We start from the raw sequence: 15,300 nt of genomic DNA on the forward strand, positions 1-15,300 counted from the left end.
TGCCCATAATAATTTTAGTTTATTACAAATGAAAAAAATCTCTTCTGTATTTTCTCATCAAACTTTGTAAATAATTTGACAAGCTGATTCTACTTGAAACTATTACATTTTCATATTAAAACATGTGTGGCTTATTTCATTTTGGTTTTCAATAATTCCTCTATTCTAATTTTCCAAAAACTGTCTCAGTACAGTCTGACTGAAAGCAGGCAAGGAAAAATGAGAAAAGTTTTAACTTTGAACTTAGAGCATATTTCTAAACGTTTTCTGCTTCAATGTGTAAAACCCTTGATATCCAAAAATGACATATGTGGTATTTTTTTCCCTTAATTCTGTGAAACATCTTCAGAGTTGAATTCAACCAGAAAAAAATCTGATCAACTGATTAAATACATTAAACATGAAAACTGTGAAATTAAAGAAGGTGAGTTTAATTTTTATAAAAATTTGTTTATTTACAGAGAGACAGAGAAAATTGAGATGAATATACATAGGATAGATGTTTCTATTTCCTTTTAATTACCTGATAGCATTTTCTAATTTTCCTATAAACATTTTATGCTCCTTGTATATATTTAAAAAGAGACACGGCTTTAATATTTGGAGAAAAAAATAGTGGAGTTGGTTTTCTTTCTTTTTTTTTTTTTAATTTATTTATTTTAACTAGAGGCTAATTACTTTACAATATTGTATTGGTTTTGCCATACATCAACGTGAATCCGCCACGGGTGTACCTGTGTTCTCGTTTTTCAGACATATATTTTAATAAGTACAAAAGAGATCAGATGGGGTTGATCCTTCTAGGCAAATAAATGAGGGTAATCCTGGACGATACATGTTCTTAAGCCAGAAGGACTTGATCTGGTACATCACCCATCCAAGGTACAACATGGTAGCTTTAAAAACTAAAAGTACTAATGAGCCTATGAGAAGATTTAGATTGGTTCCAAATGTAGAATCTTTGCTCAAGAGATAAAATTTCAAAATTATACTAAAAGGATTGGTCTAATCTACTCATACAAAGAAATAGCAAGACCAAGGAACAAGTCTAACTTTTTCTCAAAATAACGCTATCACTGTTTTATTTCAAGAGACCTGCATTATTACTTAGCTCACAAAATTCTTTAAAAATAAACCACCACTGAGCCACCTGGGAAGCCCTCAAAATACAGCTTAGCCCAGTTGTTAATACATTATTTAAATCCAGTAAGAACTGTTCAGAATGTTTAGTTACAAAGTACTTTAATCAATAATTCTAGAAGGAGAAAACCAAGGGCCAAATTCCCATATGAATTTAAAGTTATCATCAGTGAAAACCAATATTTAAAAGCTATAATGAATCGTAACTTAGAAAGAAAAGATAATACTATAACCAAATTAACTTAATGAATTAAATTCCTAGTTTATGCCATATCTAAAGAATCAAGCTCTGATTCTTACCTTTTAAACTGACAAGTGCTTTTGCTGAAGAGCCTGCAATGAAAACAAATCAGTATTACTTCATAATCAGAGTAAGAGAAAAAACTTGGTGATCCACTTAGTTTTAGTCATAGTTGAACATGCAATTAGAAATAACTAATAGACAGTTCAAGCTATTGACCAGAACTCAGACAACATATGGAAGAACTGGAGACATCTGGGAGTTCTGTTTGAAACTATGAGAACTGGTGAACTTTGAAAGCCAGAAAAACAGAAAGAGAGGAAAGAGGAGGAGTAGGGACAGAAGCAATTTTGGATCCTCAACCAAAAGTGTGCTGGTTTTGGAGAAGGAAAAGAGAAAGGGAACTGACATTTATTGAGGCAAAGATCAAAAGTGGTAATAGAGTTTTAGAAAAGAGAAAATGGAAATGATCCAGGGACTGTCACAGCAGTCTAGAATGGAAGTCTAGACTGCAAGTATGTATACTTAAAAGATACAAGTCTGACTAGGGCATTCTGAGAAGCCAAGAAGGACTAGCGTAAAGCTGGAGGGATTCACTAACTAAAACAGTGTATAGCAGAACAACTCGGAAGCTCCTCCTCCATGTAGAAACTGAAGGATTAATAAAGGCCTTCAGGGGATTCTGTTGTAAGTACTCTCAAGCCCATATTGAGAAACACTGGACTAAAGGTTCTGGTGTAAATAAAGAATATAGGATATGTGGGTGAGGAACTGTAGGAGAACTGATAGGCAAAGAAGCTTTTATGAGAGAGCTAAGTCACTTCAGTCATGTCCAACTCTGTGTGATCCCATAGACGGCAGCCCACCAGGCTCCCCCATCCCTGGGATTCTCCAGGCAAGAACACTGGAGTGGGTTGCCATTTCCTTCTCCAGTGCATGAAAGTGAAAAGTCAAAGGGAAGTCGCTCAGTTGTATCCGACTCTTAGCAACCCCATGGACTGCAGCCCACCAGGCTCCTCCATCCATGGGATTTTCCAGGCAAGAGTACTGGAGTAGGGTGCTATTGCCTTCTCCTTTATGAGAGAGGGAGAGCACTAAATTGAAAATCTTGGAGTTGGATATGTATACTGCAAAGAAGATCAAGTCATCTGCAAAATAATAAAGTATGACCTCTCTCACTTATATGGGACATCTAGAAAAAATAAAAAAGGGGCTTCTCTGGTGGTCCAATGGTTAGAACTCTGCACTTTGACTGCTTGAGGGCCAGGGTTCAATCCCTGGTCAGGGAACTAAGATCCCACAATCCACCCAGCATGGCCAAAAATAGTAATAAAATGTTTTTAATAAAAAATTAAAAAAAACCCTACCAAACTGACAGATACAGAGAACAAATTGGCGGTTGTCAGAGGCAGGGGTGGAGGATAGGCAAAAATAGGTGAAGGGGGTCAGAAGGTACAAACTTCCAGTTACAAGATAAATAAGTTCTGGGGATATAATATATAGTATGGTAACTAAAGTTAACAATACTGTATTATATTTCTGAAAATTGCTAAAAGAGTAGATCTTAAAAGTCTTTATCACAAGAAAAAAATTATATCTGTGTGGTGATGGGTGTTAACTAAACTTACTGTGGAAATTCTTTTGCAATATATACAAATATCAAATCATTATACTCATATCTAAAACTAATACAAGGTTATATGTTAATTATATCTCAATAAAAGAAAGTAACAGGGAGGAAAAACCCTTCCTGTGGTCCAAAATAGACATTATTCATAGAATTATTAGTGAGCAAAATCTCCCTTTTTAAATTTAAAAAACTGTTTAGAACACCTTTTCTTTTACTATAGTCAAATTATTATTTCTTATCATTCCTCATTTTAAAATTTATTTTATTTTAGAATCAGCTATTTTTCATCTCAGTTACTGTGACATCCATTTATGCTTAAAAAATATATAATGTAAGACCAGGCAGTAGTGATGTCATTTGAAAGGTTAGACATTTACTTATATTGAGAAAAGGCAGGTTTCTACGTGGTTTGTTATAAATGTCTGTTGGTGACTGCAGCCATGAAATTAAAAGACGCTTACTCCTTGGAAGAGGGTGTTTGTTGTGACCAGTGCATTTTCTTGGCAAAACTCTATTAGCCTTTGCCCGGCTTCATTCCGTATTCCAAGGCCAAATTTGCCTGTTACCCCAGGTGTTTCTTGACTTCCTACTTTTGCATTCCAGTCCCCCATAATGAAAAGGATATCTTTTTTTGGGTGTTAGTTCTAAAAGGTCTTGTAGGTCTTCATGGAACCGTTCAACTTCAGCTTCTTCAGCATTACTGGTTGGGGCACAGACTTGGATTACTGTGATATTGAATGGTTTGCCTTGGAAACGAACAGAGATCATTCTGTCGTTTTTGAGATTGCATCCAAGTACTCTTTTAGACTCTTTTGTTGACCATGATGGCTACTCCATTTCTTCTGAGGGATTCCTGCCCACAGTAGTAGATATAATGGTCATCTGAGTTAAATTCACCCATTCCAGTCCATTTTAGTTCACTGATTCCTAGAATGTCGACATTCACTCTTGCCATCTCCTATTTCACCACTTTCAATTTGCCTTGATTCATGGACCTGACATTCCAGGTTCCTATGCAATATTGCTCTTTGCAGCACCGGACCTTGCTTCTATCACCAGTCACATCCACAACTGGGTATTGTTTTTGCTTTGGCTCCATCCCTTCATTCTTTCTGGAGTTATTTCTCCACTGATCTCCAGTAGCATATTGGGCACCTACTGACCTGGGGAGTTCATCTTTCAGTATACTGTTCAGTTCAGTAACAAAAACCCTCTTCCAACAACACAAGAGAAGACTCTACACATGGACATCACCAGATGGTCAACACCGAAATCAGATTGATTATATTCTTTGCAGCCAAAGATGGAGAAGCTCTATACAGTCAGCAAAAACAAGACCAGGAGCTGACTGTGGCTCAGATCATGAACTCCTTATTGCCAAATTCAGACTTACATTGAAGAAAGTAGGGAAAACCACTAGACCATTCAGGTATGACCTAAATCAAATCCCCTACGATTATACAGTGGAAGTGAGAAATAGATTTAAGGGCCTAGATCTGATAGATAAGAGTGCCTGATGAACTATGGAATGAAGTCCGTGACATTGTACAGGAGACAGGGATCAAGACCATCCCCATGGAAAAGAAATGCAAAAAAGCAAAATGGCTGACTGGGGAGGCCTTACAAATAGCTGTGAAAAGAAGAGAAGCGAAAAGCAAAGGAGCAAAGGAAAGATACAAGCATCTGAATGCAGAGTTTCAAAGAATAGCAAGAAGAGATAAGAAAGCCTTCCTTAGCGATCAATGCAAAGAAATAGAGGAAAACAATAGAATGGGAAAGACTAGAGATCTCTTTAAAAAAAAAATGAGATATCAAGGGTACATTTCATGCAAAGATGGGCTCGATAAAGGACAGAAATGGTATGGACCTAACAGAAGCAGAAGATAATGAGAAGAGGTGGCAAGAATACACAGAAGAACTGTACAAAAAAGATCTTCACAACCCAGATAATCATGATGGTGTGATCACTGACCTAGAGCCAGACATCCTGGAATGTGAAGTCAAGTGGGCCTTAGAAAGCATCACTACAAACAAAGCTAGTGGAGGTGATAGAATTCCAGTTGAGCTATTTCAAATCCTGAAAGATGATGCTGTGAAAGTGTTGCACTCAGTATGCCAGCAAATTTGCAAAACTCAGCAGTGGCCACAGGACTGGAAAAGGTCAGTTTTCATTCCAATCCCAAAGAAAGGCAATGCCAAAGAGTGCTCAAACTACCACACAATTGCACTCATCTCCCACGCTAGTAAAGTAATGCTCAAAATTCTCCAAGCCAGGCTTCAGCAATACGTGAACCGTGAACTTCCAGATGTTCAAGCTGGTTTTAGAAAAGGCAGAGGAAACAGAGATTAAATTGCCAACATCCGCTGGATCATGGAAAAAGCAAGAGAGTTCCAGAAAAACATCTATTTCTGCTTTGTTGACCATGCCAAGGCCTTTGACTGTGTGGATCACAATAAACTGTGGAAAATTCTGAAAGAGATGGGAATACCAGACCACCTGACCTGCCTCTTGAGAAATCTGTATGCAGGTCAGGAAGCAACAGATAGAACTGGACATGGAACAACAGACTGGTTCCAAATAGGAAAAGGAGTACGTCAAGGTTGTATATTGTCATACTGCTTATTTAACTTCTATGCAGAGTACATCATGAGAAATGCTGAACTGGAAGAAACACAAGCTGGAATCAAGGTTGCTGGGAGAAATATCAATAACCTCAGATATGCAGATGACACCACCCTTATGGCAGAAAGTGAAGAGGAACTCAAAAGCCTCTTGATGGAAGTGAAAGTGGAGAGTGAAAAAGTTGGCTTAAAGCTCAACATTTAGAAAACTAAGATCATGGCATCCAGTCCCATCACTTCATGGGAAATAGATGGGAAAATAGTGGAAACAGAGGCAGACTTTATTTTTTTGGGCTCCAAAATCACTGCAGATGGTGACTGCAGCCATGAAATTAAAAGACGCTTACTCAAAAAAATAAAAAAATAAATAAATAAATAAAAAATAAAAGACGCTTACTCCTTGGAAGGAAAGTTATGACCAACCTAGATAGCATATTCAAAAGCAGACATGTTATTTTGCCAACAAAGATTCGTCTAGTCAAGGCTATGGTTTTTCCTGTGGTCATGTATGGATGTGAGAGTTGGACTGTGAAGAAGGCTGAGTGCCGAAAAATTGATGCTTTTGAACTGTGGTGTTGGAGAAGACTCTTGAGAGACCCTTGGACTGCAAGGAGATCTAAACAGTCCATTCTGAAGGAGATCAGCCCTGGGATTTCTTTGGAAGGAATGATGCTAAAGCTGAAACTCCAGTACTTTGGCCACCTCATGCGAAGAGTTGACTCATTGGAAAAGACTCTGATGCTGGGAGGGATTGGGGTCAGGAGGAGAAGGGGACGACAGAGGATGAGATGGCTGGATGGCATCACTGATTCGATGGACGTGAGTCTGGGTGAACTCCAGGAGTTGGTGATGGACAGGGAGGCCTGGCGTGCTGTGATTCATGGGGTTGCAAAGAGTCAGACACAACTGAGCGACTGAACTGAACTGAACTCCTTGGAAGGAAAGTTATGACCAACCTAGATAGCATATTAAAGAGCAGAGACATTACTTTGCCAATAAAGGTCCGTCTAGTCAAGGCTATGGTTTTTCCAGTGGTCATGTATGGATGTGAGAGTTGGACTGTGAAGAAAGCTGAGGGCCGAAGAATTGATGCTTTTGAACTGAGGTGTTGGGGAAGACTTGAGAGTCCTTTGGACTGGAAGGAGATCCAACCAGTCCATTCTGAAGGAGATCAGTCCTGGGTGTTCATTGGAAGGACTGATGCTGAAGCTGAGACTCCAATACTTTGGCCACCTCATGAGAAGAGTTGACTCATTGGAAAAGTTCTTGATGCTGGGAGGGATTGGGGGCAGGAGGAGAAGGGGACGACAGAGGATGAGATGGCTGAATGGCATCACTGACTCGATGGACATGAGTTGGGGTGAACTCTGGGAGTTGGTGATGGACAGAGAGGCCTATGATTCATGGGATCGCAAACAGTTGGACACGACTGAGAGACTGAACTGAACTGAACATCTAAAAGAAGCCAGTCCATTATGACATTACACAAAACACAAAAATAAATAAATACATAATAATCTCAGGGGATAAAGTAGAAGATAGAAGAATATGAACTAAGTACAAAAATCAGACAAAAGCAGCAATGATTTATTTACAACTCATACAAACTGACAACAGACTTTAAATGCGAAGTAGCAGATGAAGTATCATGGTTCTGCCTATGAAACATTATTATGCATCTCAGGTCTCCAAACCTCAACTGACTTCTCTTCGAGGCAGTACTCGAGGGGCTTGTAGAACAGACAATCCACCAATATCAAAGCCACTCTTGCTTTCCCCCTATTCTCTTGCCTAGATGTGGAGAATGGCTAACAGGGCACCTTAACAGCTTCCGCATGGCAAACTGAAGTTTAATGACCAAAGGCAGTAAATCTGTAAGGGGAAAGGGGGTGGAGAGAGGCCATAAAGTCTTGCTAAGAAGGATCAAACAATACAACACAACTGGGACGCAACACATATCCACGTAGCTACCAAGAAAAACAGGGTTCATCTGAGAAAAAGCAGTAACCACTCATTCAGAGAGTATGACTGCATCCTGGCCCCTGCTGTAGGCATTGGGGACAAGGACAGCATGCAAAACAAAGTCCATGCTCCTGATGCTGCCCTGGGAATTTACATCCTACTGAGAGGAAATAAACACATACACACATATCAAGGGAAGATAAGCACTACTGGAAAAAAAAAAAATAAAGCAAGATGGGTAGGAGCTGGTGGAGGGAAGACTGTTTCTATAAAAGGTGCTCATGAAAGGTAATATTTGAGCAGATCTAAAGGAAGAGATGTGAGCTGTAAGGATATCATTTCTGCTCCATGAAGGCAGGGACTGCACCTTGCAGATTCTGACCTACTACCTTTCACCTTCTTCCTTTCTTGAGAGATAGTACAGCACAGTGGTTAAGAACACAGATGAAGACTACCTGTGTTTGAATCTTGGCTCTGCCACTTTGTGTTATCTAAAGCAAGTTACTTAACGGCTCTGTGCTACTTACTCTTCTTTCATAAAATGGGAGATTAAATGAGTTGGTATATGTAAAACTGCTTAGAGAAAAACGTACATAGCACAAGACTAATTTGCAGACCATGTTTATTGATAGTATTATTTTGATCAATCAAAAAAAAAAAATAATTAGGTTAAGAATAATATTTTACAGGCAGGTGAATTCACTTAAATTAGAATCCTGCTTTTCCTGGCTGTGTTCATTCATTCAACATATATTCACTGCATACCTGCCCTAGGGACCAGGGTTAACTGAAGGAAAAGACAAAGCCTCTGTTCTCAGGGAAGCTTACAGTGTAGCAGAAGGAGGCATACCTTAAACAAGAACATAAAATGACAACGACAATGGTGGTAGCTGCTGTAAAGGAAATAAGTAGGGGATCGCAGTGTGGAAAGTAACTGGTAAATGGTAGTTTACCAGTGGTAAAAGTAAATGGTAGTTACGGAAGGCTTCTCTGAGAAGGTAACTCATGAAAAAGACTAGTCATGAAAGAACAGGAGATCAAAGCAACCAAGTCAGGGTTGTAGAAACAGCAAGTAAAAAAGCCCTGAGGTAGATCACTTAGAATACAAAGGAAGGGTAGGGGGCAATATTATGCTTGGGGACTCACTGACAGGAGAAGGGTGGTACGAAAAAAGAGCGGAGAAAGAAACCAGCTGTCAAGCATGAAACTGCAGGCATGAAGAAAAACAGAAATGGCACCTTCTCTGGTAGGGCTTCTAACCAAAGGTAGCAAATGTAAAGCTGCAATTGTGACAGCTGCCACTAAGAAATTACACAGTGGCATGAAAATATTTAATAAGAAGATGTATTATTTGTCAGGGAGGACAGAAGCCTAAAATGGGATCTAAAGGATAAAGTAGAAGTTAACTGGAAGTGAGGGGAAGGAAGAGCTTTCCAGGTAGACAGAAGAGCATGTGCAAAGGCCCTACAAAAAAAGAAAGCTGAGTGATTATATGCATTGAAAAAGGTCCAGTTTAGCTCAAAGGGACAGAATGAGAGGGTGAGTGGTACAAAATAGTGCTGGAGAGATGGGGAATGGCCAGACCACAAAGGGTCTTGTAGTCAGTAGACTTTTCAGCAGTAGGATGACATACATATATTTTGAAAGGATCTCTCTGGCTGTGAGTAGGCTGAGGGGGAGGGTTACGGTGGTGGATTAATGGGAGGCTGAAGTGAATCATGCAGAAGAGATGGTGACAACTTGGATGAGGATGAAGGTTAAAAAGTAGGTAAAACTGAGAGATATTTAAAAGGTAACAGTTAAAAGATTTAGTAAAAGCTTAAATATTGGGAGTGAGCAAGGTAACTCAGTCTAGGTTTTAGCTGATTGCAGTGCAGCCATTAATTCAACCAGAAACTGAAAGTATCTCTGTACTGGGGTAGGATGATGAGGTAGATCTTGAACCTATAAAGCCTGAGGGGCCTCTAAGACGATGTGTGAAATGAGCAGGAGCTGTTAAGCACAGAGGTTCACTGTAAAGTTCTGGGCTGAAGACAGCCTCAACTACCTCATTAAGAGTACTTACCTGAACTGGAATGAGGATTAAATGAGCAAATGTATCCAATACGCTTTGCACAGCATCTGGTGCATAGTTAGGACTAAATAAAAGGTAGCTTTTTCATTGATAATGTTATACAGACTACTGGATAACTTGTAACTAGCCCCCTTGACCAAATCTGGCAAAGAAACATATTGCTACTTCTAGTATCAAACTGAAATCACTTCTGCTCCAGTCATTCACCATGCCTCTTACCCTACATTCAATTCCATTTAAATTAAGCATATAAAGATATATACCTGACTTGTGGCACTGTGTGACAAACTAGGTAAAGCAATCCCTGCTTTCAACAAGCTCTGGTCAAGCTAAACAAGACATATACCGGACAAGCTAAGGTGCACGCCACACACACCCTAGTGTACCAGAGATGTTACAAAGTAATATAAATGACTACATTATACAGTCTGAGAGTGTAGCTGGAATTTGAACCCTAGTGTGTCATTCTAAATGACAGTTATCAAGTGGCTGGGACTTCGAAGAGGTGATAAAAGATTATGAAAAAGACAGCAAAGATTTCCAGATGATGAGTGCATTGTGTAGGCCCACCTTTATTTAGGAGCATCCTAAATCACAAAGATATTCTCCAGACAAGAAATAATAATATTCATTGGTGGTCTATGGTTGTGCCTTGTCCAATACAGTGGTCAATAGCCATATGTAATTATTCAGACTTAAACTAACAAAAATCAAATGAAATTTAAAAGTCACTGTAGCCATTTCTGAAGAGTTCCAAGAGCCAATACGGCTAGTGGCTACCCTACTGGACGTTGCAAAACAGAACAATCTCCATCGCTGACAAAGTTCCATTGGAATTCAGCACTGGTCTAGAGCAAATATGAAACACAAACTCTCTTAATACAACTTTTTCCCAGTTTGGCAACTTGAACTTTCAACTTTATAACACGTTAAGATTATATGACCACACAAGGAAAACAGAATTGGCTGTTTTCAGCCCTCATTTTAAGGGTCTTGCACAGGCAGATTTAACAGTGATTGTTAAATTACTTTTGTTTTCTTTATACTAAAACTCTCATAAATAACAAGGATACATAAACTGAATAGGAGTGTGAATCAGGTCTCTTTTGTGATTAACTAAAATATCTGCCTTTATCCTGTATACTTTATACAATATTGTAAACTACAAAATTAAGTTCTATTGTGCTTAAACTACGAAATAATGCTTTTACTTAGTGAACACAAGTGAATATCAGATGAGTAAACACGGTTAAGGGAGGCAATGCAGAGGGTGGGAGTCAGGGGAGAGTACTGTATGTGCCTGTTGTGATGGTCACATCCCTGCATAAAGGTACCCCAGGATTCTTAAGACATAGAAGGATTCCTAAGACACAGAAGAAAGTCAGTCGGATGGGGGCTCCCTGAACACTTGTGGACCCTGTCTGTATTAACCTCTGGAAAGGTCCACAGCCACCTGTGGTCCCAGGGGAAGGGGCCAGCCCTTTGACACGGAAACGCTTCTAGGGGTGGACACACCGGAGGAGGATAGGAAGGGCAGTGATGATCACAAGTGCCCGCAGCGGCAAAAACTGTGACAGGACAGGATCAGAGACCCGGGCAAGAAGAAGGGCTATGACCACCCCCTCCCCAGCCTGAGACCTTCTCAGCCCCCGGACAACGAGTTACATAACCCCGTCAGGCGTCTCTCCGCGCCAGGCGAACGGTGCAGGCGGCGAGGACAGCCCCCGCGGCCGGGGGCCGCTCTTCCCCCACCGCGGCCCGGGGCCCAAGCAGGGCCAGGGGAGCTGCCACTGCCTCCGCCTCTCACGGGCTGGACCCCTGGGCTTTCGGTTTCCGGCCCTGGCGCTCACACACCCCAGAAACCAACACACAGACACCATAACAAAGGCGGCGACGCGGCGGCAACACCGAGGTGGAAGGACTAGGGGACCGCGGCAGGGCTGGCGGTCAGCCCACTTGCTCGGCAGAGGGCACGGCCGCCCGTCCCGGCCGATGCAACCCGGGGGCAAGCGGCAGGCGGGAAGAGTGGGGGTGCTTTGAGGTGCTACTCACTCTCATCAGGCAACTGGTCGAGCTCCGCCATCTTGAACGAGCCGCGCCGCTTTTTCAAAGGCTGCCCGCCGCGGTGCATTGTGGGGCGGAGACTGTCTTTGCGAGGGAGGTTCGAATGCGGAGCTCGCTGCCCGCGGCGCAGCGCGGCGTTGCTCCCGCCGCGGCCGGCTGAGGCGGGCCCGGCTCCGCCCGCTCCTGCCTGGGGAGGGTATACAGCCTAGTGGGGCCGCGTCTCGCCCCTCCACCCCCGCCCCCAGCCGGGCCGGAGGGAGGGGGAGGGAGGCCGCGCGGACAGGCCCGTCTCGCGCCGCCCCTGCCCGGGCCCGGCGCCGGAGCGCGGGGGGAGCAGCGCGAGCTGCTGTGTCCCGCCCGGGCCCGCTCCCGGCCCGCGCGGCCCTCCTCCTCCGGGGCTCGCTCCCGGCGCGCGTTTCGCGTCTCTCGCTGCAGCTGCGGGAACTGCAGGCTGTTTATTCCGAGTGGGGAAAAGGAGGGAAGGTGGGGAGGAGGCCCGGGCCGGTTAAGGAGCGGGGAAGGGAGGCATCACCTGTGGGCCTGGCGCGGGGAGAGGCCCCAGGTTCTTGGCCGTCTTCCCCTAGGGGGTTTTACTCAAAGTAAAATTTTCACGGCTCCCCATGCCCACGTTTCTCCCGCGTTTCCATCCCCTCCTCCGGAGAGCTGGAGGGAGGCCCGAGAAGGAGGGCTCGGACCGCCTCAGCCCCACAGCTTGTTTGCCCCGGACTCGCGGTGCCCGGAGCCCCTTGCTAGCTGGGGCCACTCCATCCAATTGCGTGGAGCTTGGAGGTGAGACCTTGGGAGGTCATGAAGTTAGTCACTTGGGTCGGCAGCCGAAGAACTGTTTTGCTCAGCTCTTTGATCCATTCACACTAGACCACGTAGTGAGCTGGAAGAGAATTCCAGAACCAGGAAGTGGAGGCTTTGAGAGGATACAGACAAAACCCGACAGTGACACTTCAAGATGAAGCATCCTGATCGAAATGTTATGAGAACACTGAATGAGAAGTCATCCAGTTTTGAAAGAAGCCCAGGGAAAGATTTCACAATTTCAGACTTTTAACTGTGCAATAATAAACCACTCTTGCTTTTCAACAATTCATCTAAGAATGTTATTGAGCGCCAGTCCTTTCTTTCCAGGGATATATGGGGGAGGGGTTGGGGTGAGGGAGATAGTTAAGCAATGAGAATACAACATGGGTGAATTCCAGGAACTAAAGAGTTAAAAGGTAGTAGACGGAGGTGGAGAAGGCAATGGCAACCCACTCCAGTGCTTTTGCCTGGAAAATCCCATGGACGGAGGAGCCGGGTAGGCTGCAGTCCATGGGGTCGCTAGAGTCAGACACGACTGAGCGACTTCACTTTCACTTTTCACTTTCATGCACTGGAGAAGGAAATGGCAACCCACTCCAGTGTTCTTGCCTGGAGAATCCCAGGGACGGTGAAGCCTGGTGGGCTGCAGTCTATGGGGTCGCACAGAGTCGGACACGACTGAAGCGACTTAGCAGCAGCAGCAGCAGCAGACGGAGGTAGGTGGTAGAGATGAAGACAGCAGAACACAGGCCAGCCTGGACTAAGGAGCTGAACTTGCTAAGAGCACTGGAGCAATGGATAGGTGGGGTTTTAAAGTGTAGGGCTGGCATGTTTCCATTTGTGTTGTAGAATAAAAATGTGGAAAACTGAGTGTGACAACTTGAGAGTTCTGGAAACCAGTCAGGAGGAAGCCTGCTAGGGCAGGCAGGCAAAGGAGAACAGATAATCAGTACCAACCACCCTAGAGCTTCAGAGGGTGGACTCAGGAGCCCCAGGGCCTGAGATTCTGGCTGCTAGTTGTATAATCTCAGGCAAGTTTGTTTCTTAATTCTCTGTGCCTCAGTTTCTCATAATAACAGGGTGGTTTTGACGATAAATGACTTGATGAACATAAAGACCTCATAATACTTCCTGGAACACGTTTTGGCTCAAACGTTAGCTATTGCCACCACCACTTTAGAGAGTATCACTGGATGCCAACTTTGTGCCTTGGGTAAATGGGTGCTGCCACTTGCTGAGGTAGGAGGAGGTGAAGCAGGGTGAAAAAGGAAAGGGGGTGACTAAATTTTACAAGTAATCCTTTCATCGGTAACTTAACCCCTTCTGCGCCTTTTAATCACATTCTGACCTACCTTCTACAAAGATGAAAAACAACTTATGGCAGGCAAACAAGGTTTTAAGGCAGTTTTCACACATACACATATACACAACAGTTCAGTTCAGTTCAGTCACTCAGTCGTGTCCAACTCTTTGTGACTCCGTGAACCGCAGCACACCAGGCCTCCCTGTCCATCACCAACTCCCAGAGTTTACCCAAACTCATGTCCATTAAGTCAGTGATGCCATGCAACCATCTCACCCTCTGCTGTCCCCTTTTCCTCCTGCCTTCACTCTTTCCCAGCATCAGGGTCTTTTCAAATGCTCTTTGCATCAGGTGGCCAAAGTACTGGAAGTTTCAGCTTCAACATCAGTCCTTCCAATGAACACCCAGGACTGATCTCCTTTAGGATGGACTGGTTGGATCTCCTTGCAGTCGAAGGGACTCTCAAGAGTCTTCTCCAATGCCACAGTTAAAAGCATCAATTCTTCGGTGCTCAGCTTTCTTTACAGTCCAACTCTCACATCCATACATGACCACTGGAAAAACCATAGCCTTGACTAGACGGACCTTTGCTGGCAAAGTAATGTCTCTGCTTTTTAATATGTTGTCTAGGTTGGTCTTCACTTTTCTTCCAAGAAGTATCTTTTAATTTCATGGCTGCAGTCACCATCTGCAGTGATTTTGGAGCCCAGAAAAATAAAGTCACTGTTTCCACTGTTTCCCCATCTATTTGCCATGAAATGATGGGACCGGACGCCATGATCTTAGTTTTCTGAATGTTGAGCTTTAAGCCAACTTTTTCACTCTCCTCTTTCACTTTCATCAAGAGGCTATCTAGTTCCTCTTCACTTTCTGCCATAAGGGTGGTGTCATCTGCATAGCTGAGGTTATTGATATTTCTCCCAGCAATCTTGATTCCAGCTTGTGCTTCATCCAGCCCAGCGTTTCTCATGATGTACTCTGCATGTAAGTTAAATAAGCAGGGTGACAATATACAGCCTTGATGTACTCTTTTTCCACTGGTAATCTGCATTTTAAACAAGAACCCTAAATGAGTGTGAGTTTTCTCACACTCTGAAGTCTAAAGCTGTATCACAGCTTCAGATCTACCACTTACTAGCTTTGTGACTACAAACAAGAAACTGAACTATTTATTATTTTCATTGAGATTCTTTACTGGATATTTATATGAGGATGTTTATAATCATTGCTTACTTGATCCTTCCAACAATCTGGTGACTTGTTCAAGGACAGCATTGACTGGATGATAGAATTAGGAATCTAACCCACTCTCAGAGCCTCAGTTTCTCCCTCTATGATGTGAGGATAATACACACATCATGATGTTGTTAAATTTCCTCGAATTGTGTATTCCAATTTAAAATGACATGATTATATAAGTCATTGTTTGTTTCTTGTTTATTTACAACATT

The 15,300-nt window shown here is 42.8% G+C and overlaps 1 protein-coding gene and 1 long non-coding RNA gene across 2 annotated transcripts in view; one reads left to right on the top strand and one right to left on the bottom strand.

Moving 5' to 3' along the window:
* Positions 1-11,914, bottom strand: part of LIN9 (lin-9 DREAM MuvB core complex component) — an 84,853-nt gene extending 72,939 nt beyond the window's left edge. Inside the window, exons 1-2 of the mRNA XM_070768059.1 lie at positions 11,722-11,914; positions 1,441-1,473 (exon numbers count right to left, since the gene is read on the bottom strand). Coding sequence (XP_070624160.1) covers positions 1,441-1,473; positions 11,722-11,800 — 112 coding nt within the window. The 5' untranslated portion in view covers positions 11,801-11,914. The remainder of the gene's footprint in view (positions 1-1,440; positions 1,474-11,721) is intronic.
* Positions 11,915-12,191: 277 nt separating this feature from the next.
* On the top strand, positions 12,192-12,833 carry LOC139176354 (uncharacterized). Its single transcript, XR_011560765.1, has 2 exons — positions 12,192-12,522; positions 12,610-12,833. It is a non-coding gene; the product is annotated as an uncharacterized lncRNA (long non-coding RNA).
* The last annotated feature ends 2,467 nt before the right edge of the window (positions 12,834-15,300 follow it).

The sequence above is a fragment of the Bos indicus genome, chromosome 16 (assembly GCF_029378745.1).
Source record: "Bos indicus isolate NIAB-ARS_2022 breed Sahiwal x Tharparkar chromosome 16, NIAB-ARS_B.indTharparkar_mat_pri_1.0, whole genome shotgun sequence".
NCBI lineage: Eukaryota > Metazoa > Chordata > Mammalia > Artiodactyla > Bovidae > Bos > Bos indicus.